The 23,723-nt window shown below is 44.0% G+C and overlaps 1 protein-coding gene across 2 annotated transcripts in view; it reads right to left on the bottom strand.

Annotated features, from left to right (window-relative positions):
* Nucleotides 1–4,314: 4,314 nt before the first annotated feature.
* The window catches only part of DEAF1 (DEAF1 transcription factor), a 44,963-nt gene continuing 25,554 nt past the window's right edge, over nucleotides 4,315–23,723 (bottom strand). Inside the window, exons 10-13 of one of the 2 annotated variants that reach the window (XM_066610571.1) lie at nucleotides 23,234–23,484; nucleotides 9,659–9,724; nucleotides 5,856–5,945; nucleotides 4,315–4,989 (exon numbers count right to left, since the gene is read on the bottom strand). In XM_066610571.1, the coding sequence (XP_066466668.1) occupies nucleotides 4,885–4,989; nucleotides 5,856–5,945; nucleotides 9,659–9,724; nucleotides 23,234–23,484 (512 nt within the window). In that variant the 3' untranslated portion in view covers nucleotides 4,315–4,884. Of the gene's footprint in view, nucleotides 4,990–5,855; nucleotides 5,946–9,658; nucleotides 9,725–14,562; nucleotides 15,207–23,233; nucleotides 23,485–23,723 lie in introns of those variants that run through there. The other variant, XM_066610580.1, reaches the window with a different exon arrangement.

Here is a 23,723-nt window from a genome sequence, read left to right as displayed (position 1 = left end):
TTGCAGCTCATTAAGAGTTGAGTCAGCTCTTATCTTCATCAGATAAAGGTCAAGGTGGCTCACAGTGACTGGAGAGCATTGGTGGCCTTTCCAATCAGAAGGAATGGAGAGGATAACTGAGACAACCCCAAAAGAAGTACAAAATCAGTACTTCAAAACTCATTCTTAAATCCCAGTTTCTCTATGACACCTGCTTAACTTTTTCCAGTCTTCTTTCCCAGCTTCTAAAAGGTCTAATTTACAAGCAATAAGCATTTGCTCACTCTCATTCCCCCCATTATTCTTGTTTCTTTCTCTCCCTCTGCCTTCTCCACACATTCAGAGTGGACGTGGTTGGCCAGGATTATGCACAGAGAAGCAAAAATCAGGGATTTTAACACTAATGGTAACACTAATGAAAAACATGATTTTGCTCCCCTCAAAAGTTCACTCTTTATATCAATAATCAAGCCTCACAAAAACTGGAGAGTTGGAAGCCCTTCTGCTTGTGCTGTAATGTGCAATGCACACCAATAATCCTCTTCATAATACTATTAAAAATCATAGTGCCAACCTTTTATAATGGGGGACACCGGAAATCTGTTGCACAAAAATCAAAAGCCATCTCAACAAGGACATCTTTGCTGGATTTCTAATGGGCTCACTCCTCTGAAGTGGTTGCAAAATTCCAGGAGGGAGGAGGAGGAGGAGCCAACAGTGGATGAACAGACATGTCTCCAGGGGCTCCTGAGAGACAGTATGTTTCCTGCCAAAAAACTGCAGGTCTGAAGAGGATCTGGAGATCTTTATCAGGAGAGATAAGATCTTTCCACAGTGTAGGTACCAGAGATTTTGAAAGCTCAACCCGGGGGAGGGGGGCTTTCTTTTCGGAAACCTAATCATCAGGGACAGTATTGGGGGAGGTGCAGTGTCTGCAATCAAGCTGCTGGCTCCGTGCTAAGATACCATATGGAAGAAAAAGCATGAAGCGTAAAGTTTAAGTTGGAAATTTAAGATAAGTATGTGTTAATATTGTCCCCGGCTTTGATTGACTGATTTGGCTAAAAGCCCTGGATATACTGAAGGCATTAATGAGAAACTTTTTAAGGATGTTGAAAGTGCTCTTTATCTTTGTAGTGGAATAAATCGGTCATGGATTATAATTAAATATAATTTGGTGTGTGGACTAAAATCCAGAATTACTTGTGGACATAATTTTTATTAGACTTGAAAGAGTTTTGTATCCTTGAGACTCTTTCTTTCGTTTTGTTTTTCTCCATTAATCACACTGTTATCTGTAAGAAAAATTCAAAAAATGCCTGACTGAAAAAACATGTGGTGAAAGTAAGGAGAATAATACGCTGTGGACATCTTGTGGATTAGAGAGAAATTGCAAGATGGAGCCTGTTCCAGATATTTGGATTCAAATGATCCTCCAAAATTTGGAAAAATTGCTCACAGTGAGAAGACAGCAGTTGAGCTGGTCCTTGCAGATTCAAGCCAGTTTAAAGACTCTCTCTCAACAGATAGATATGTGCAAGGAGCAATTGGAAGATGTGAAGAAAACAGAAGATAAACAGAAGGAGAAAGCGGAAAAGATGATGGTGAGGGATGAAATCATCATCAGAAGAGTGGATACAGAAATTAGAAAAGTGGAAAATCAACAGGCTCTAGAGGGGACGCTGATGGAGATCGAAATAGAGAAGATGGACAGAGTAACATGGGTGTACAAAATACAAAATTTGTTGGAAGAAGAAGAAAACATATCCCAGTTAATTGGAAGAATGAACATACCTTATACAAGAAAGTGTGGGCTTACTGGATTCTGTTACAGAGATAAATTATTAAAGATATTACAGGAGAAAAAATGGAAAGAAAGAAAAAGAATCCTGAGAGTTAACGTGAGAGTTAAAGAAAATTGGAGAATTTTATTTAGTTAATAACTGGTTTAAATTTACTTAAAAAATAAATATAAACGAAATTGATATATATGAATTAGAATGAATTAGAAAAAATAGCTGGAAATATTAGCGTGTGGATGAATTGTTTTATAGGTGGTTATTATGTTAAAGAAAAAAATGTAATCAGATTGGAGAATTAGATTGGAGAATGGTAAAGAACATATTATAAGAGATTGTTGGTTTTATTATAATTTGGAAATTAGATTATTATTTGATATTAATGAGTAATTGCACTAGTTGAGATGATAAAAAGTGAATATTTAGAAAAGATATAGGGAATTAGGAAAAATCTATTATATTTGATATAAGAAATATATAAATGAGTAGAAGAGTTAGAAGTAGATGGAAAAATTGTTTTATATGTTATACTTTGGTAATTAGATTATTTTGTTTTAATATTAATGAGTAATCGAAGTAAGTTTATGTTTGATAGAAAGTGAAAATTTAGAAAATATAGTACAGGGCATTAGGGAAAATTTAGTATATATTATATAAATAAATGGATAAACTAATAAGAGGCAGGAGTAGATGAGTAGTAGATTAGGAGATATAGTATGATTAATGAGTAATGGTATATGGTATTTAGCACTCCTAAATGTATGCTATATGTTTGTATGTCCGTGTGTGTTAATTAAAAATAAATAAATAAATATGAAATGGTTACAAAATTCCTATTCAGACATGTTCCAAGTTCTAATATACAGTAGTTTAGCACTAGACTGCCTCGGAATGGGAAAAAACGTGGTTTTCTCAACAATGTCAAACAGCACTAAATGTCAACTACTGTACTAATGTTGGCTTTAATGTTTGAGGGCAACAGGCAAACTATAAGCCCAGTTTTCAAGACAGGAGCCCAGACACCTGTGCTTACCAAAGCATTCCAACTCAGGAAATTTCTTTGACGGCAGGCTCTGACTCAAGGTTCACCACACAGTGGTGACAGACTTTCTTCTGCTCTGTAAAATAACACTGAAGTGCAATTGAACAAGTATATTTACAGCACATTCACAAAGCACACCTAATCCCAGCATCAGAGTCCTGCAATGCCAGGGTAACTTTATGGGTTTTGAATGTTCCACTGAAGCAGAAGTTGGTATGCCACAATTTGAGGGAGTATCTTTTCACAATAGGTACATCTCTGGACCAGGCCAGAAGTCAGAAAAAGGAACCTGTTTCATCAACACTAGAAGTACTTTTTAGTACTTCTCCCCCCATCCCCACTTTCTTCTCAAAGGAATGATCATGCCCTAGAACCAATGCTCATTTATATGGTGCAATGTTAACACTTGGCAGGTGCTATTTTCAAACTAATCTTCTTGTATCATGGAAGGCCTTAAGTGAGATGCTGTAGAAATGTACAGTTGCACCTTTTCCTCTTATTTTTGGCAGCACCCATTCAGAGCTGTAAACACTGTGCAAAGTATGAATTATTCTGAGAGAACATTTTATCATTTTACACATATAGAAGAAGGTAGAACCAACTTCAGAAGTATGAAAATCAAAGTTATGAGAAAGCAGAGCAAAACCACCCTGACTTTGTTCATGTTACATCATGTCATAACGTTGATCTATGGCTCCTATTCAATGGACTGGGATCTACAGGCCATTCCCTACAAGTCAAACAGGCAGTAGGCAATAAACCTATAAATAAAAGCTGAGGCCTTTCACATGACCTTGCCAAGAGCTCAAGCAACTGCCTCGTCATACTATTAGCAAGTAAACATTTGTTATTGAACAACCAAATCCTTCCTAAGATCAAGGGCTAGTCTTGTCACTGAGCAGTTTGGATAACTTGTCTAGGGGAGGGTGGCAGCTTCTGGGGTGGAGAGATACTCTAAGTGCAACTGCTGATCTTCATAAAAGCCATCTAAGCAGTGGCAAGATGCCACTGGGAAGCCAGGAAGCAAAAACAGTAGCATGAAAGGTTGAGAGAACAGAAGTAGCTAGCTTGGGGTCCACTTGAATCAGGAGTGAGGGTATTTGGTTCAGTGCTAACCTCACTCTATCATGGAGACCTATTTAGCCATGTGCTTGTCAAACAGAATGACCAAGGGGTAATTCTACTTCTCACTGTAGACTTTTCTCCCAGTTTTTGATCAGAAGGAGGGTGCTTATGCAAGGGATGCTCTATTTTCGGGGGTTGTGAAGCAGCTGAATTATATAGGTCTAATTCTGCTGAAATCTCATTTCAAGTTTTGGTCATAGTGGAAATCATCTGTTTCCCATAGCCATTCAAAAGCTCCAGATTCGTATTCACACTTGGAATGAATATTACAAGAAGTTTCATGATTGCATTGTACTTTGTTCAACGTGACATTTACCATGCAGAATTTCCAAAATGTTAAATTTTGTCCTGCAGAGAGAAAACCCCAAAACAATATACCAACCAAAGCTAAAATGGTGATGGAATTCAAATCCAAATACATCTTAAGTAGGTTTTTTAAAAAGTCAATAACTTCAACCCACTGAAGGACCAGGCTGTTCTATATACATTTTTAAAATGAGGAGGTAGGCCAGCATGTGCACAGAGCAACAGTGATACAACTTAAACATCATTCAAGCTATTTGAAGGCATCTCAGAAGAAAGTGATTATTATCAACTGTGTTAAGCTTTCATAAGTCACTTTAAAGAACTATCATCATCCAGTGGAGCTGTAGATGCAGCCATTTAAACTGCTAGTCAGCTTTGCAGAGGTTTCGTGAACAGCCCTGTGATGTAAGCATTCTCTTCTTATAAGTGGAACCACTCAGCATTCTCATGTTCACATAGTTTCTGTTTCTGCTTTACAAAGTGCTCATGTTGGCCAGCAACATGTAAATAATATCAGAATCTGTTCTTCTTGATGAGTTCAATCTATCAACATGACTTCACAGCAGGATAACTGGTCCAGCCAGTCTGCCACCTCCCTGAACAACTATGCAAACTTGAAGAGGTAAAGAGGTTTCAGACAACAACTTTCTCTATCACATCGTCTGTAACATGGACCTCTTCTGCCTGAACAGTAACTGTGGTTGACTGGCCGCACATATGCTGGTGGTCTTTCCAATCCTGAAAATGAGGAACAAAAGAGATAGATGCTTAAATGAAAGCACATAATCAGTGAAAGTGAATCAGGGCAACATTAAACATGGGTTAAACTAACCTTTTGTGGAAGAAATTCTGCTTTGTTGTGGAAGACATTCTCCCCAAACATCGCAATTCTAAACTCACTTAGGGTTAAGGAAATAAATTTTCCTGAAATCTATGGAGCATGCAGTAGAGCACATATATTTTAGACAAGACTGTAAGATGAGGTCTACTGAGCAGCCTTACTGTTCAACCCTCAGCTAAACGAATAGTGATTGAGTAGTGGATCATGGATGCATATTTCTCCATTTCCAGTTCAGTTCTAAACCCCTTCCACCGATTCAGGCACACCAATGGACTGCACACTGCATCTTTGGGTGGGAAAGCAGTTGCAGAGGTCTTCTCAGGGTAAGGCAATTTTTGTTCTCTTGCACTGGGGAAAGCCTCTGCTTTTCCCATGGGTTTCCTTGGTCCTGCACCAGCTATTGTAATGGCAGCAGAAAGGGAGATAGAATCTAGCTGCATTCAATTGTCTAACCTTCCTTCCACTGTTCTACTCCCTGCCTGCCCAGAAACTACCCCATTCCCCCTCCCCACCTCATTCTTCCCACTGACCATCCCCACTGCCACTCACTTCACATGGGCAGGCAGAGTTTTCTTTGCTGGTCAGTGTGCCCAGCCATTAGTAATTACACTGGCAGCCTCGCTGCACTGGCCAGTGGAATTTACATTCTGTCATATCCCCTGCCTTCTGCTGGCGAAACACACATTCCACCAGTGGCAAGGGGATAGGATTGGGCTCTTCATCTATGAACTATTGAAACTGGGATGCAAAAGGAATATATTACCTTCCGTTGACAGAATGTTGAGCAATAATTGACTTTATGGCAGCCAGTGCACTCGTTCATTGCCTCGCGGCCACAGTTTACACAGGATTGCTGTCATAATGCAGACAAAGAAGCTAAATCAATGAGAAGTGAAACTTCATTCATTCTTGCAAGTACAAGGTACATGGGACAAAGAAGAGAGATGATGCATAGCTTCTAGAGACCCTTGAAGGTAATGCTTTGTAAAAATCAGCTCTTTCCATACTGCAAATGAGTATGAAGAATTTGAACAGGCATGTCACTTCTACACCCTTTTGTCCTTCAATCTGTCTGAACAACCACAAACTATCCAAGGCAAATATGGAGAGGGCACATTGGACTTTATGATTGAAAAGACTGTATCTGAATTAAACAGAGGCACATAAACTTTTTACAATTCTGCATATTATTCATTGCTCTCTGTTTATAAGTGCTACTTTTCAGACACATACAGTTGAAAGCAAGGTTATGTTACATATTAACTCTGTTTAATAAATGAGATGACAAGTTTTGAAAGGTATCTAGACTTTGAATCACAGATAAGCAACACTGAGGCTTGTGGGCTCTTGTGAAAACTCCTGAGAATGACTACATACATGATGTTTCTAGAGATGGCAGTCCCAAGGACAGTAGCCAGTGACAAGCCCTGTTGCTTTTATTTCAGTTCTCATGATTTCTTTCACAAGTCAACATTTTTCATATTTCAGGATAATTTCAGAAATGTTATAAGTACAACTTGTCTGAAACACATAATTTGGCCACCCCTTGATATACAAACAACATGCAAATCAAGTTAATCTCATGCAAGTGCAATAAGCAGATGGGCTGCAGGTTCCCAATTTCTGTTTCTAAAGTGGGCTCCACTGCCAAAGAAATGTTCTTAGTGTCACCCACAGCTGTGACATTTTATTTTCCTTTAAAAATGCAGATATATGAAATGACCTTCTGAATCTCCAGTTTACCATGGTTACTTGCTCCTAGGAACTCTTGATTCCTACCAGTCCTAATGGTAATAAATTATACTGAAAGAGATCAAATACATGGTCCTTCCTGCTATTCTCTAACAGAGGACTACAATTTTTTAATTAAAGGGATGGGGGAAATCCAAAATCAAGTGGTAATTTTATTCAAACAAACTGAATACGGTGCTAAACCAGAGGTTTCAAACTTGTTCGTATAGCTGATTAGCATTCATGGCACCTACTAAGGGTCAGAATGACATCATTAAGCAGATGATGGCCAGAAATAAGCATCTTATTTTCATGCAGAAATTCGACAAGAAAATGTGCAAATCTTGATCATATTTTCAAGATATGAGAGAGCCCAATCATCATGCTGGGAGTTCAGTTATAATATGGCCGCCCTTTCAGCAGTGCCTTTTCTGCCAAGGCATCACTTGGCAGCTCTGTAGCTAAGACATGGCCTGTGAAGTGACACCTCGGCAGAAGTGGCAATGCTGAAAGGGCAGCCTGAATGATAACTGGGCTCTCCCTATACCTCAGCAGTGTCTTCTTCTCACGCACTTCTGGGTCTGTCCCTGTAGCATTCCTTGCCTTCTGAGGCCTCCTTCCATCTGTCCCTCCCAGAGCCTTGGCAGAAGTGGTGTTGCTGAAACGGCAGCACTGGGAGATGCCAACTATTACATGGGCCTGAAAAAGATATGGCTTCCACGGGCCATATCTGGCCTGTGGGCCTTATATTCAACATTCTTGTGCTAAACAGTGAATATTAGTGAGTAACTAAGGGTGCAATTCTAACTTTGCACTGGAAACAGGCAGGCCAGTGGGCCTGCACTGCATGCAATGCAAGTTTGGTGCCGAAAGTGGCACAGCCTGAGGCAAGGGGAAACCTTTCCCTTTACCCTGTGTCGCACTGCGGCGGCCCCACTGGGTCTACTTAGATCTATGCCACCTGACAAGCTGGTGCAGATCTGAGCAGAATGGAGCAGCCAGGTTTATTTCTGATAAGAAGGGATGAGGTGGGAAGTGAAAAGACATAGAGAAGCATCAGAATAAAGAAGTAATCCCAAGCTGAGAATAAGAGCACTTCTTCATTTGCGGGGGGGACGGGACGGGGGACTTATCAACTCCTTAGGTTCAGGCAAGACTTTTAACACCACAGGATAATGTGATATTTTTCCTTCATAAACCCATTAGAAAATGAAAAAGCTGTGCACAGTAAAACTCCAATATCTGGTATCCACTTCTCTGGCACTCCTGATAGTCCAGAATCAAAATTGTCCAAAACTGCTTCAAGGTCAGGAGCTAACTCGTTCACCCCTGCGCAGTGCAGTCACGCCTAGGACAGTGATGGCATCACCAAGACAGTCTATGGAAGCCACTCAGAGACAACCTGAGCAGTTTGGTAATAATGTAAGTAGAGATCTGGGCAGTAATGTAAGTAGTGAACTTGTTATCACAACGGGAAAGCTAGATTCAGGGATCACTGAGGGCGGGACAGGACCTCCTGATAGTCCAACTGATAATTCAGTACCACCTTTGTCCCAAAGGTGCCAGACTATTGGAGCTTTACTATAGCTGGGATGGCTCATTTCCAAACTAGAGCAGAAAAAGACATGGGGAAGGTTTCACAGCTCAGTCTGTCTGCAGCACATACAATTACCCAGGTGCGATTAGCAACCTGATGCAGTTGTATAAGGCCAGCACAGGAAGCGATTCTTGGCAGAGAATAAATTGCCATGCTATGAGAGTGTTAGCACAAACCATATTTAGTGCAGATTGATCTGCTGGTTTTTAGGCACAACTAAATTACACTCTGATTAACACCTAATTTGTTTGCACCATCTGCCTGCAAATTATCCACAAACCTTGAAATATAACAAGTTCTACAGAATTATATTCCTTGTGTTAATGGCCCAACATGGAGGTACAGTGCTAAGGAAGCAACAGCTCTTGTAAGCAATCAATTGATAAGTTGACACTACAGCTCTTACAAAAATTGATATGGCTGTAAGTAGCAAGGGGGACTAGTTTAACTGAGAGCCAAACTAGAGATGACAACGGTAGATTCTTGAACAGATCTCTTCCGGTGATAGTGGTGGTTTTAGAGGAGGGTCCCACACAGTTTTATGCATCTCCCATTATTGGGCACAGTGCCAAAATAACTGCATGTTCAACTCCCACCTTGCTTTGCTATCTTCAGTGCCTGCTGAGATGCACAAAAAATGGCCTGATAGCACAGACTCACAAAAACTACACACTATGTTCTTGTCTCTACAGCTATAGAAACCTTTATTATTAAGTACATACTGCATCATCACCAGAAAGCATAGCTATCTAAATTTCACCAAAGTCACAGTATATTCTGCAACTGTGGTGACTGCATACCAGAAACCCATGCCTGCAGCTGGGATCCACTTTAAGCTACAGAAGGCAAAGAGCACACCTATTTCAGAGCTCACAATGGGGAAACCCCAGCTCTGCTTGTGGAACTCACGGTCTCTATTTGGCAAAACACCATGATATTAAAACCCAATTTAAAGAAGAATGTAGAAAAGGCCACCACAAATAAATGGGTGGTATCAATACAACATACACAGAGGGTTGTATCACTGTATTTCTGGGAGATCAAACTGAACCTGGAAGCAAACAAATTAACCAATAATAGGAAATTACAACATAAGGTCAATACAGAAAGAAGTGCATAATAATTGCTTAAGGGCTGTTTGATGAACATGAATTTTATAGTATCTGCATTTTTGCTTTGTATTTTTAAAAAATATAAGGTGGCCTAAAATAAAAATAAAATCTAATTCTTGTACTTACCTTAATGATTATTTCTGTTTTTCCATCTACGTCATCTGTTTGTTGAAATAACTGGCTCTGATACTGCTAAAATTAAAAGATAACAGATATCAGCTTTAAATATTTGATTTTGTCTGCAAACGGCTTTGTGAATTTTTTGTTGAAAACCGGGAGAATTGTACTTACCGTGAATCCCACTTCTCAGTGGTCTCCATGACCAGATTAGTCCTTACAAGTGGGTAGCTCCTCCCTCTCAGGTAGGCAGGCCAGAGTCTTTTGGTCGTCTTGAGGGGAGGGGCTGCCTGGACTCCCCAGACCGTCCAAGCTTGAAGAGCCCCGCCCCTGACGCCAGATGTTTTGTGTCCATCTGGATGCACTGTAGTGGCGGTCATCTGGTGTCACGTGCTGCGTTGTGTGTTGGCTCGGGGGATGAGTGCAGAATGGGCCCAGGTGGTGTGGGGCCCTACCCCAGGTCTACTGCTACTCTGAGCTGTACTGCGTCCCCCTGACTTTACCATTCTGGTGTTCAGCATGTCTGTTTTTCCTCCTTTTTTTTTTTATGGCTGTGAGGGCAGACGGACTAATCCGGACATGGAGACCACTGAGAAGGGGGATTCACGGTAAGTACAAATCTCCCTGTTCTCCACTGGGATCTCCATGTCAGTCCTTACAAGTGGGATGTGCCCAAGCAGTGCTCCTCAAGGATGGGAGCTGACGTAAGCTTATAGAGCTACGCTCTGAAGGACGCGCCTTGCGAAGGGTGCATCCCCAGAGGCGAAGGTGTCGATCTTGTAGTGTTTGATAAAGGTGTTAGGCGAGCTCCAGGTAGCTGCCCTGCATACTACCTCCAGGGAGAGATGAGCCCTGAATGCGGCTGAGGTGACAGCCCCCCTGAGGAAATGGGCCACTATGCCCTTAGGGGGGTCCTTGCTGGATGCCCTGTAGGCCTCGGCTAAGGCCTCCCTAACCCATCTGGAAATGCTGGAGGGAGACACCTTCTTGCCTTGGTCACTAGGTCGGAATGAGACAAACAAGGCCTCTGAACGCCAGTGGGCTGAGGTCCTGGAGAGATAAAAGCTCACTGCCTGATGCACGTTGAGGGCATGCCATTCCCACTCTCTGGGATAAGGATTGGGGCAGAAGGTGAGCAGCACCACCTCCTGCGAGCGGTGAAACAGGAAGTTCACCTTGGGTAGGATGATAGGGTTGGTGCGGAGGACAATCTTGTCCTCCTAGATCTGGCAGAGCTCCCTGGCTACAGAGAGGGTTGCCAGCTGGGATACTCTTCTGGCAGAAGAGACACCCACCACGAAAGCGGTCTTCTGTGATAATAGCTTCAGCGAGCATGTCGCCATAGGCTCAAAGGGAGGCCTCATCAACGCCCTCAGCACCAGGGTCAGGTCCCATGTGGGGGCCCTGGTCATGGAGGGCGGATTGAGGAGGTTCACTCCCCTGAGGAATTTTCTAACATAGGGGTGTGACGCCAGGGCCCTTCCCTTGGTGAACCCCAGGATGGAGGTGACTGCTGAGACCTGCCTCTTAAGGGTGGCCATGCAGAGGCCCTTGTTGAGGCCTGCCTGGAGGAAGTTCAGGAAGTCCTTGACCGGATACTGTCCGGGTCAAGGTTCCGGGGTTGGCACCATTCAGTTAGGACCCTCCAGGTTCCATTGTAGACTCTATTGGTGGATCCTCTCTGGTCAGAGAGATGAGTAGCCAGTACGGCGGGGGAGAAGCCTGACTTGGTTAACCTCTTCTGCTCAATCTCCAGGCAGCTAGATGGAGCTTGGCTATCTGTGGGTGCGGGATAGGGCCCTGTGACAGTAGGTCTGGGCGCTAGGGGAGGGGAATGGGTGGGGGAATGGCCAGCTCCCGCAGGTCCGGATACCAGGGCCGGCAGGGCCAGTTTGGGGCTATGAGGAGGACCTCGGCCTGCTCTAGCCTGACCCTTGTGAGGGCCATCTGCAGGCGCTTTGTGGGGGGGTGGAAGGCATGCATTACCCCTCGGGGCCACCACTGGTGGAGTGCATCCATCCCCTCTGCTTCCGGACAGCATCCTTGGGAGAAGAACCTCGGCAGCTGGTGGTTGTGGCTGCTGGAGAACAGGTCTAAGATTATCAGACCAAACTGATGGTTGATCCCTGCAAAGACCTGCGGGTGAAGCCTCCATTCTGAATGGTCGAGGTCCTGGCGACTCAGCCAGTTCACTGATGTGTTTTCCAGTCCGGCGATGTGCTCGGCTCTGATGGACCTGAGGTTCTTTTCTGCCCACAGCATTAGTCTGTGTGCCTCCATCTGCAGCGCTGCTGACCTGGTACCCCCTTTGCCGCGATGTTGTCGTTGTAAACTAGAACGTCTTGGTCCCTGAGTTGGGGGAGGGCGACAGGGCTAGTCGAATGGTCCTCAACTCTAGCAGGTTGATGGGAGCTGTCTTCTTGCTTGGGGACCAGCGGCCCTGTGTTACCTCCTCGGGGGCGTGTGCCCCCATCCCTGGAGACTCACGTCTGTGAACAGGACGGCTCTGTGGTGTATCTGGATGGGCAAGCCCTGGTCCAGACTGCGCAGCCGCATCCACCATCCTTTCCCTGGTGGGCAGTACCCTCTTCTTTCCCCTGGACTCCACCGGTAGCGGGTCAAGGGCGTCCCTGAACAACTTGGCTCCCTAGAAGGGGAGGCTGGTGACCTTGATGTGTGAGGTTGCATCCACATCCCAGCTACGCAGCCAGGTGCTACAACGCATGGCAACTCCTGCAGCCATGGCCCTGGTCAAGATGCCATCTGCTGTGGTGTCTGCTACGAAGGCGGCAGCTGAGGTCATCTTTCTGATATCCGACTGTGGCGTCTGCTATGGAGGCAGCAGCTGAGGCCATCTTTCTGATATCCAAGCTAGCCCTGGAGCATAGCTTGTGGGTCTCACTGAACTGCTGAAGTCAAAGGACCAACGCTCTGGAGCAGAGGGAAGTGGAGACGGAGGCCCGCAGCACATTGGAGGAGGCCTCGAATCCCCCCTGGTGGCTAGCTCTACCTTCTTGTCTGTGGGGTCCCTTGGGAGACCGTCACTGTCTGTGGGGCGGATGACTGGGGATCCCAGTGCTGCTACTGGGGTGTCCACCAGGGGTGACTTGAGGCTTGAGGGGGGGTTCATCTTCATCCTCCTCCTCTTCCTCCTCCTCTGGGGTGGAAGCTGGGAGCCCTGTGGGTGGATGCTCTGGGGTGCCCCCCCGTGGTTGCTGGTGTGCCTCCATGGCAGCGTTGACGCTGGCCTGGACCATGTCTTGGTTGGCCCTGGAAAGCTCTCCCCAATCTAAGGTGCTGAGCCTGCGCAGGGAGTGTGCACGTCAGGGGCCTTGTTGAGGGTGGGCATGTGTGTGTGCGGGTGTCCACCAGCTCAAGGGGGGCTCACCGCTTCTCCAAATTCTGGTCCGGTCCCGGCCTGGCGCATGGCCAAGATGGCACTCGTGTGCGCGGTCCTCTCCTCCACTGCTCTCCTGCTGTGGCTGGAGGCAGCTCAAGCGACTGGACAGCCCCTGCTGCCGCTGTGAGCCTGCCTCTGCCGCCCCTGCCCTGCTTGGGGGGGGGGTGGTCTTTGTGCCCTTTGAGCGCTAATCCAAGATGGCGCCCGCCAACCACGTGGTGCCCTTGAACAATGGGGAGGGGAGGAGGAAGCTCCGCACCACTGCTGCTGCTGGGGGAAAGCAGCTCCGGAGGCTGGCTGCAGCCGGAGCACTCGCGAGCAAGCCTGCCTCACCCCTGCCAGGCGCGGGAGGGGGGGCCGGACAGCTGGAGTCACGGGAGTGCCTGCTGGGTGTGCAACTGCTGTTGCTTGTTGTCGGCAAAGGAGGGGGGGCTGCCCTGGGGTCAGATGAGGGCAGCCCGGGTGCTGCACGGCTGCTGCTAAAGCACTGCCCTGGGTCAAAGGAGGGCAGCCAGGTTAGGCGCAGAAAGGTGAGAAATTCAAGAGTAGAGTTGGCTGTCTTGCTCTAAAGCAGGAGCCTCTAGGCAGGCAGCTGGTAAAACAAAGGGAACTCTCTGAAAGGGACTGCAGCCAGTACTGAAATTCAAAATAGGTTTGGCTGCCTTGCTCTAAAGCCTCCAGGCTGCAGGTTAAACAAAGTAAAAAATTTTTAAAGGGACAGCAGCCATTCTTGCCTGCTGGAAGGCTGGAGAGTTAGGGAAAAGGTAAAAGGAAGAATAAAATACCCTCTTCGCTTCTCCAGTGGGGGGGGGGGGTCCAGTGGAGCTGAACCCAGCTCTGTCCTGCTTCGCCAAAATGCTAGGCCAGTCTGGGGAGTCCAGGCAGTCCCTCCCCTCAAGATGACCAAAAGACTCTGGCCTGCCTACCTGAGAGGGAGGAGCTACCCACTTGTAAGGACTAAGACGGACATGGAGATCCCACTGGAGAAGTGGTATATAAATACTGATGATGATGATAAATATACATATATTTACTCGTATATTTACTTCAAAGTGCTTTTTAACAGCCCAATGCTGAGCTGCCTGGTGCCGAAATGGCTGCTGCTACATCCTACGGATATCAGGCACTGCGGGCTGCTCCTGATGCCTCCTCAGGGGAAAGAGACATTCATTTCCTTTTCCCAAGTAAGCGAAGCAGCCCCACAATGCCAGCCCCACTATTTAGCCCTGCTATTTGCCCCACAATACCAGCCTCACTATTTAGCCAGTACAGAGTAAAGTAGTCCTGTGTCAGGCCGAGAGGCCTGATGCAGGACTTTGGATCCAGCAGAGCAGAGCTTAGAGCATGTTACAACGCGGTGCACCAGCACTGAGCCAGCACGAAATGTTCAGGATTGTACCCGAAACCTCACTTTCCTGTTAAAAGGGAGATCCAAAGTAGTAAGTGAAAGTTGTTTTTTTTAATGTGCATACAATAACCAATTCAATGAACCAGAAAGAAGATTAATGCAGGAAGAAAATTGGAAGAGGTAAAATAAAAAAATCACAATGATACGAATCAGCCTGCTCTCCAAAAAGCCCTCTGAAATAAAAAAAACAAACAGAAGTTTCAGTATCATCAAGAGGACCACTTTTGTGAGATTGGGAGGGAGGAAGTTCCACAATCTAGCTTCGATGACTGAAAAGGTTCTGTCCATGTAACCACCTGTCTAAGCTCCGATGGTAGAGGGATGGACAACCTAAGAGAGCAGGCAGGTTTATGTATGGAAAAAGCAGATGTTGAGATTGTTAGGTCTCAGACCACATAGGGCTGTCAAGATTAGTATCAGCACTTTAAATTGAACTTAAAAGCAAATTTATTATAAAGTAGATTTTGATAATTTCAGTTCATTCTTCTAGAATCCTCTAGTCAGATCAATGAAGGCAAGCTATGTAAACTATATCCTTCTCTTCCGACTTCTAGCCAATGACTGATTGTGTTGGGATTTGAGTTCCCTGAAGCTTTTCCACCTTGTTGTATGCTCCATTTGACAGGTTTATAAGTTGCAACAAAGGCCAACAATGACCATGAGTGCTGCCACTTGAGTAATCTGTCTTGTTTTGACCCAGTTATCCAGTGAGGCTCCAAACTTCATTTAGGGCTTCTTAGGGAGAATCACTGTAATCACCAAAATTGTACATTTGTCATAAACATTATAAGGGATGACAAAAATGCATTACAAAATTGCACAAGATCATTTTTTAAGAAATCGTATATTATCTGCTCAATTTTTATTTTTTATTTACACACCCTCCAGCAAGAATATACACATTAAATTCACAGGGCGGACAAGCCTCAGAGGGCCTTAAAGCGAACAACAGAATTGTGTTAAGGTGTGCTAAATAAATTAAACTAAATGTATTGTCACCAAAGATACTAGCTGAAATTAGATGCAACACCTGCCAGGGTGTTAAATCTCCTAGGAACAGTTTAAAAACAATCTAAAGCAAAGTAGATTTATCCAAGAGTAGAACCTAATACTTAAGCAGATTAAGGGCTTAATTTCAGATCATCTTTATGACCTGACATCAAGGCATTTAAAGGTTTCAAGGGCTGCGAGTTTACAGGAACATAAATACGTCATAGAATCAAATTAGGAAATTCTTTGGATGCAGGCAGCAAAGGATGGAAAATCTCTTCTGTTTTGTAATGCATGAGCTCTATAAGCCAAGTGAATCAGCCTGTGAACTCCAAATACTATGTAACTTATACATTTAAATAACATTCTCATTTTAGTTCAACATATGTGAAAAGGAGACACTGCCATCAAAGAACCATAAGCACTGTAAAAATCCAAACACTAACTTTTTTTTAATTTAAGAAGTGAAGCCAATTAATCTCACTGATTGTCATAACTATCACTAAGTAAGTTGTGTAGTATGTGATGTCTGCACTGCCATATAGTCTGAGAATTCAAATGCATGAAGGAAGCTCTTCAACCCTTAAAGTTATGCTGGGAAAGTGATTTTAAAAAGCTTGTTTGATTAAACTGTGAACTTTGCAAGAAATGTTTGCCAGCTAGAGACTGCTTCGGATAGGTTTGTGACAGTCATAGATATTTTAATGAAGGGAAAAATTTGCTAGATGCAGCCTTTCCAGTATTGACAGAAAGTGCTTTTGTCAATTTTGCAGCTCTTCTAGAAACAGGAACACTTTCTGGGATTGGACCTTGCAGTTGTATCTTTAGGTCAATCAAGGTCAGGAAGGATCTGCAGAAATGGCCTAGTACACTCCCAGACCTACATTCCCAGGATAGCTATGACAGTTAAACCACTTTACCAACAGGTTTACGTTTGTGGTATAGAGATGTAGTTTTATACTAGCTAAAAAAACCCTTAACATCATATCATGTGCCAACTTTATAATCCAAAATACGAATTTAAAATCTTCACAGTGTAGATTTGATCTTTAAGATAATTCAGTTCTTCTGAAAATGCTACACATCTCAATCACAGTTAGGATCACTTCCCACATTATAGGAGACACTGTTTTATAAAGGGATATGTTTCTGCACTGTGCAAGGACTCCTATTCAGTCATGGGGTCCGGAAAGAACATTTGCCTCCATCACCTATTGCATTTTTAGCAAAATGTAACTAATGTTACATTCTGAAAATGGAATATACCAGGTGGTCCTTACAATGGAATGAGGATGTGCATCTGCTCACTGGATTGTAGCCAAAAGAAAATGGGCTTTCTGTTCTACACGACCTACAACTCCACCTCTCTTGTGAACTTGGGACTGCTCAAGTGATAAGACAGGGGAAGAAGAAAAGATTCTGAAATAGTCTTCACAAAGGAAGCTTGTGTGGCAAGGATATATTTCTTCCTGAGTGCAATTTATTTTACAATAACTCTACAGTTCATATAGTATATACAGTATAGATATGCAGTTGCTGTCACTGTCAATTCTATTTTTACTAGAGCTAGTAAAGAACAAGAATTTAGATCCCAGGGGAAATTACATTTCAAAACTACTTTCTGTTACAACTAATATATCATACACAAACACAGAAAGCAAGAAGCCAGGCACCACCATCCTGGATCTTGCAAAATCTCAGATCTCACAAAATCTTGCAAGATCCAAGATGGTAGCATCTAAATCTTGCAAGATTTCATGAGATTCAAGATAGCGGTGCCTGGGAGAACAGGTAGGAGGGGCCACCACGTGGGTATGTAGTCTACCTGTGAGTGCACCCTAAGGCATCATGATGCACACTTTGGGAACCTTTTATTAGGCAATAATAAAATGTGGGCAAAGCATATTTTCCTGCTGAGGAGAGTCTGAAACAGAATTTAGTTCTACAGAAAATCCAATGATCCAAAAATCTAAAACATTTAATCATTTAATGGCCCAATCTTATGGGCATGGTTAGAACTCACATTCCAGGGTGCAGCTGTTGCAAACAGCAACAGACTATTCAGTGAGGCTAGGCCGCTGTCACAAGAAGCCAGGCTCCAGCAACCTCCCATACCATTAAGTCAGTGTGGGGGGATGAGTGGAATGGGGTGGCGAAGGGGAGCAATGGGATGAAGACCAGGGAAGAGGGCTGATCAAGACCAGAAAGAAAGTGGTATCGATGGTGGCAGCTCCATCAATATCCTTCCCAGATTTGTTCCCAGGTTTGTTCCAAGCAACTGCATTGGTGGAGGAGGAAATTGAAAGGATTGGGCTATAAGAAAAATTCAAATACCCTCAAGGAAGTATTAAATATTGTCAGCTGAACATTCATGTAAATATCTTATTTTATCAGACTAACTCTGGGAGGCAATTACAACTGTGCACAAAGCACATCCTCAGACTCAAGCAGATAAAGAAAGCAGGAAGTGGCCTGGATCAGAAGTGCTTCAGGGTTCCCTGATGGAAAGACAATGTAACAGAATGCCATTAAGCCACAAACTTGTCCACCTTCATCGCCGTTCCTAGCTTTCCAAGATGTGCACTATACATTTTGAGTATTTGATGAGGCTTCACTGAGCAAAGCATCCATTGCCTAGAATCATCACTCTTTTTTATGTAAAGGATAAAGAAGCAGAATCTAAAGACCATGCAAAACAGCACAGGTAATAGATGGCCTCTGAAAGAAACTCTGCTATGACAAGCTCGTTGCCTCACTTATTCCGTTCCCACCAGTTGTCAAGAAACAGGTGCAGATCTGCTCACCACCTCATTAAACTTCTCTGCTAAATTCCAGAAAACATGGAACAGAAAAAAGCATGTCACAGTAAGAATTCCATAAGCCTCAAGATAGCAAAAAATGAATTCTGTAGCACAGCGAAGAGTGCACTTTTTCCTTCGTAACCAATTCAATGCCCATCTTTACGGAAGCAGCCTGTTTCGTCTGCACTAATTTGCAACATCATCTACACAGCAATATCTATCCTTTAAAAACAACTCATAATTCTGGGGTGCATGTGTATAACTATAAGCTAGTTTATTTCATCCCCTATTAGTGTACCAGGTATTGGATCAGCACAGTTTCACTTTCCTTTTCATGTGAGTTGACCAAAGCATTTTGTATCTGCTCTAGAACTAGCTATCAGTTTGGTCTTCAAAACTTATCTCTGATCAATAATCTTGCTTTGTGCTAGTCTGGAGTACATGATTTATTTTAAAATTTGCCACCCCTCTCAGAAGCTTAGGCCCAAATCCTAACCAACTCTGACATAGCTGTGCTAATAGGGCATGTGCAGCATCCTGCAGTTGGGAGGCAGTCACAGAGGCCTCCTCAAGGGAATGTTTGTTTCTGTACCTCAGAGCTACATTGGCTTTAAGTGAGTGCTGGAAAGATGGTTAGGATTGCACCCTTAATGTCCTTGTTGAGGTCTGGTGTTAAAGAATGGGCAAGCACCTGTAAGTACTGCTGTAGGGGTTACGCAGGGTAAGACTCTCACTTTTGCATGGTTCATGAGACCCAGTGCATGTATACTTGCAAACAGACTGAAAAATGTAGAAGTGAACTAGAAGCAAATCTTCCATTCAGAGTTATACACCAGAGCAAAAGAGATCTTAGAAGCCTGAAGGGAAGGGCCCTGGATGACAGTATTTCATATACATGTGGGATGGTACACTGCTAAAATTAAGGTACAGGATTCTGGTTAGCTAAGAATGGAACATCCATATTCAAAGGCAATATACATCTAGTTACCAAATAGTATTGGCAACCTTCAGTCTCGAAAGACTATGGTATCGCGCTCTGAAAGGTGGTTCTGGCACAGCGTCTAGTGTGGCTGAAAAGGCCAATCCGGGAGTGACAATCCCTTCCACACCGGGAGCAAGTGCAGTCTGTCCCTGGTCTGTCTCCCTGGCTATGGGCCTTCCTTCTTTGCCTCTTAGCCTCAGACTGTTGGCAAAGTGTCTCTTCAAACTGGGAAAGGCCATGCTGCACAGCCTGCCTCCAAGCGGGCCGCTCAGAGGCCAGGGTTTCCCACTTGTTGAGGTCCATCCCTAAGGCCTTCAGATCCCTCTTGCAGATGTCCTTGTATCGCAGCTGTGGTCTACCTGTAGGGCGCTTTCCTTGCACGAGTTCTCCATAGAGGAGATCCTTTGGGATCCGGCCATCATCCATTCTCACAACATGACCGAGCCAACGCAGGCGTCTCTGTTTCAGCAGTGAATACATGCTAGGGATTCCAGCACGTTCCAGGACTGTGTTGTTTGGAACTTTGTCCTGCCAGGTGATGCCGAGGATGCGTCGGAGGCAGCGCATGTGGAAAGCGCTCAGTTTCCTCTCCTGTTGTAAGCGAAGAGTCCATGACTCGCTGCAGTACAGAAGTGTACTCAGGACGCAAGCTCTGTAGACCTGGATCTTGGTATGTTCCGTCAGCTTCTTGTTGGACCAGACTCTCTTTGTGAGTCTGGAAAACGTGGTAGCTGCTTTACCGATGCGCTTGTTTAGCTCGGTATCGAGAGAAAGAGTGTCGGAGATCGTTGAGCCAAGGTACACAAAGTCATGGACAACCTCCAGTTCATGTGCAGAGATTGTAATGCAGGGAGGTGAGTCCACATCCTGAACCATGACCTGTGTTTTCTTCAGGCTGATTGTCAGTCCAAAATCTTGGCAGACCTTGCTAAAACGATCCATGAGCTGCTGGAGATCTTTGGCAGAGTGGGTAGTGACAGCTGCATCGTCGGCAAAGAGGAAGTCACGCAGACATTTCAGCTGGACTTTGGATTTTGCTCTCAGTCTGGAGAGGTTGAAGAGCTTTCCGTCTGATCTGGTCCGGAGATAGATGCCTTCTGTTGCAGTTCCAAAGGCCTGCTTCAGCAGGACAGCGAAGAAAATCCCAAACAAGGTTGGTGCAAGAACACAGTTACCAAATAGTGGGGACAAAAACAGGGGATTGCTACTGGCTTGTGAGTTTTCCGGGGCTCCTGGTTGGTATCTGTTGGAGACTGAGAATTAGACAAGATGGGTCTTTTTGCAGCAACCCTATATTTATTTCATCTAGGGGACATCAAGTGAGTTTTACAACTGGGCAAAGTTGAACCCAAGTTTCCAAGTGAAATGCTCTGTATTCATGATTTTTCACCATGACTGCACAGAAGAGATTGTAAATTATCTGGACAAAGAATCAAGAAGGGAGAGGAGCTGAGTCTTTAGTAACCTCTTAGTTCCTAAACTTGTTTCCATGGCTTCTATTCTATATCTCAGAGGTAGGGCGTTTTTTGGTCCGAAGTCCATAGTGAAATATGGAACCTGTTTGGTGTGTACAATGCATAGATCTCGCTATAATGACCATCAAAACCTTGTTTTCTGTAAAGAAAAAATGTCTTGCATCCCATTCTTTTCTGAACACAATATACTCATTTTTGAATTCCAAAAATGAATTGCTCTGGAGAAGAAAACAGAAATTTTCCTCTCTTGCTCTCCCTCTTGCTTCCAGTATCACATGTCAAGCTCTATTCTTCGCTCTGTGGAAAGTCTACAAATATACACTTGGGGAGAAAAGGCATGTTTTCCGAACACCCATTAAATGACCATAATCCTATGAGCACAGTTGGGCAAACATCTGTTTTGTTTAATAAAAGCTCTAGAGTTTAAATGTTAATCATCTATTTTATGGCTTTACGCTTGCAGTGTAACCATACTGCAAAGGTTACAAGACTAATGTGTGGTAAATAATTGTGACATGAATCTATTTTACATGAATGTGACATGAATCTCTCTATTTTAAATGAAGCAGGGAAGTAGAATACAGTTGGCATGATGCCACCCTTGCAACAGTAAGACATTCCAGAGACAGAGGAATGCAATCTACCAAGCACGGCTGTTGCACAGTTTCCCCCTGCCTCTCTTGTATTAGAACCCAATTTTATTGCAAAACAATCCTAGGTCATATAGTAGCAGTGCTCAATGTTCAGGTTAGTTTCATCCTCCCTGCAGCCTTTTAAAAGAGGTGCAGAGGTGAACGGCAGCTCAGCTACCTCCCCATAACTATTTCTACAACAAGAGCCACTTTAAAATGGACCTTAGCTTCTAACCTCTTGCTTACAGCCAGTTCTTTTAGACTTGCGCTGCTCCCATAGAAGGCACACATTTCCTCACGCTCAGTCCTGGCATGGTCAGCCATTGCGTGCCTGTGCTTTCTTCAGTATACACAAATACAGAGCAACAATATGCCAGGGAGCAAGACTGCTTCATTTGGGTGGGCAGTGCCAGTGTGTGCATGCATGCCCACAGGAGAAGGGACTGCAGGTTATATTTTTAGCAATTGACAGAAAGCAGACAGCCAGATCTCCCAAGGCTTACTTTGCTTACCTACTTCCTCTATTAGCTATTAACCACACATACTTGTTACTGACAGTCTCCTACTTGGTCTGAAAATAAATGCCTATCAACCTAAACAAGTTATGCAAACTAATTACATTAATTAATTACTTTAATTCATCCCAGGGCAAACATGCCTGGGTATACAAGTATCCACAGTATTGGGTATTTTGGTACATAAGTATCCACAGCATGGCTGTGTAAGCATGGCTTCTGTAAGGGTAAGTCTTGCCTCACGAACCTTATAGAATTCTTTGAAAAGGTCAACAGGCATGTGGATGCGGGAGAACCTGTAGACATTATATATCTGGACTTTCAGAAGGCGTTCGACACGGTCCCTCACCAAAGGCTACTAAAAAAACTCCACAGTCAGGGAATTAGAGGACAGGTCCTCTTATGGATTGAGAACTGGTTGAAGACCAGGAAATAGAGAGTGGGTGTCAATGGGCAATTTTCACAATGGAGAGAAGTGAAAAGCAGTGTGTCCCAAGGATCTGTTCTGGGACCGGTGTTTTACAACCTCTTCATAAATGACTAAGATGATTCCTGGGCTGGGGCAGCTTCCTTATGAGGAAAGGCTATGGCGTTTGGGCCTCTTCAGCCTAGAAAAGAGACGCCTGAGGGGGGACATGATTGAGACATACAGAATTATGCAGGGGATGGACAGAGTGGATAGAGAGATGCTCTTTACACTCTCACATAACACCAGAACCAGGGGACATCCACTAAAATTGAGTGTTGGGAGAGTTAGAATAGACAAAAGAAAATATTTCTTTACTCAGCATGTGGTTGGTCTGTGGAACTCCATGCCACAGGATGTGGTGATGGCATCTGGCCTGGATGCCTTTAAAAGGGGACTGGACACGTTTCTGGAGGAAAACTCCATTATGGGTTACAAGCCATGATGTGTATGTGCAACCTCCTGATTTTAGAAATGGGCTATGTCAGAATGCCAGATGCAAGGGAGGGCACCAGAATGCAGGTCTCTTGTTATCTGGTGTGCTCCCTGGGGCATTTGGTGGGCTGCTGTGAGATACAGGAAGCTGGACTAGATGGGCCTATGGCCTGATCCAGTGGGGCTGTTCCTATGTTCACAGATCTGCTTATAAGCTCTTGATGCAAAAAGTTTGTTTTCATACTACAAAAAGCAAAAGGGCAACCATTTTCTGCTTTAAGCTCCATAGAAATAAAACTTAAATAATATCAGTATGAAAAGTCTCTGCAGCAAAAATGAAGAATGCAACTGAAAATTTCAAAGATCACAGCAGGCACAGCTTTCTGCTTCTACATAAAAGGTTACCAACTGTGCTCCCTGAACAGCTGGCTGGAGAGCTATTTGGGTCTTAAATGGCTTCATTTTTGGTAGCATAATTACCTCTTTCCTTTCCACATCTGCTTGAATTTTTGCCTGAGTGACAGCAGCTTCTCTATATGAGGAACTGGCCTGCTTAGCTTGTTCAATCAACGCCTTCAGCTGCTGAGCCGTGCTGAGTAGTGAACTGACTGCCTCTTCCAGGTACAGCCAGTTCCGTTGCTCTGTCATTTCTAGTCCATTCACCACTGAAGAGGATATTGTTTTGGTGGGGGTAGAAGGTGCAACAGCCAAGGCAGGAAGTGAAGTCAATACTGAAAATTGAAACAGCAAAACAAATCCACACAACAAATTGTAAAACTTCAGTGCAAATTCAATTTGAAGTCAACAAGCAATAAAAACTTCAATCAACTAGCCTACCCAATCAGAATAACCTCTGACCTGGGCTGATGAAAATGTTGAAGCAAACTGGCAGATCTGCGAGGCTCATTTCCTTGTAGGAGTTCCAGCAGAACAGAATTCATGACTATAAGCACTTTCATATATTTGGTAG

The sequence above is a fragment of the Tiliqua scincoides genome, chromosome 1 (assembly GCF_035046505.1).
Source record: "Tiliqua scincoides isolate rTilSci1 chromosome 1, rTilSci1.hap2, whole genome shotgun sequence".
NCBI lineage: Eukaryota > Metazoa > Chordata > Lepidosauria > Squamata > Scincidae > Tiliqua > Tiliqua scincoides.
This window is presented reverse-complemented; position numbering and strand designations above follow the sequence as displayed.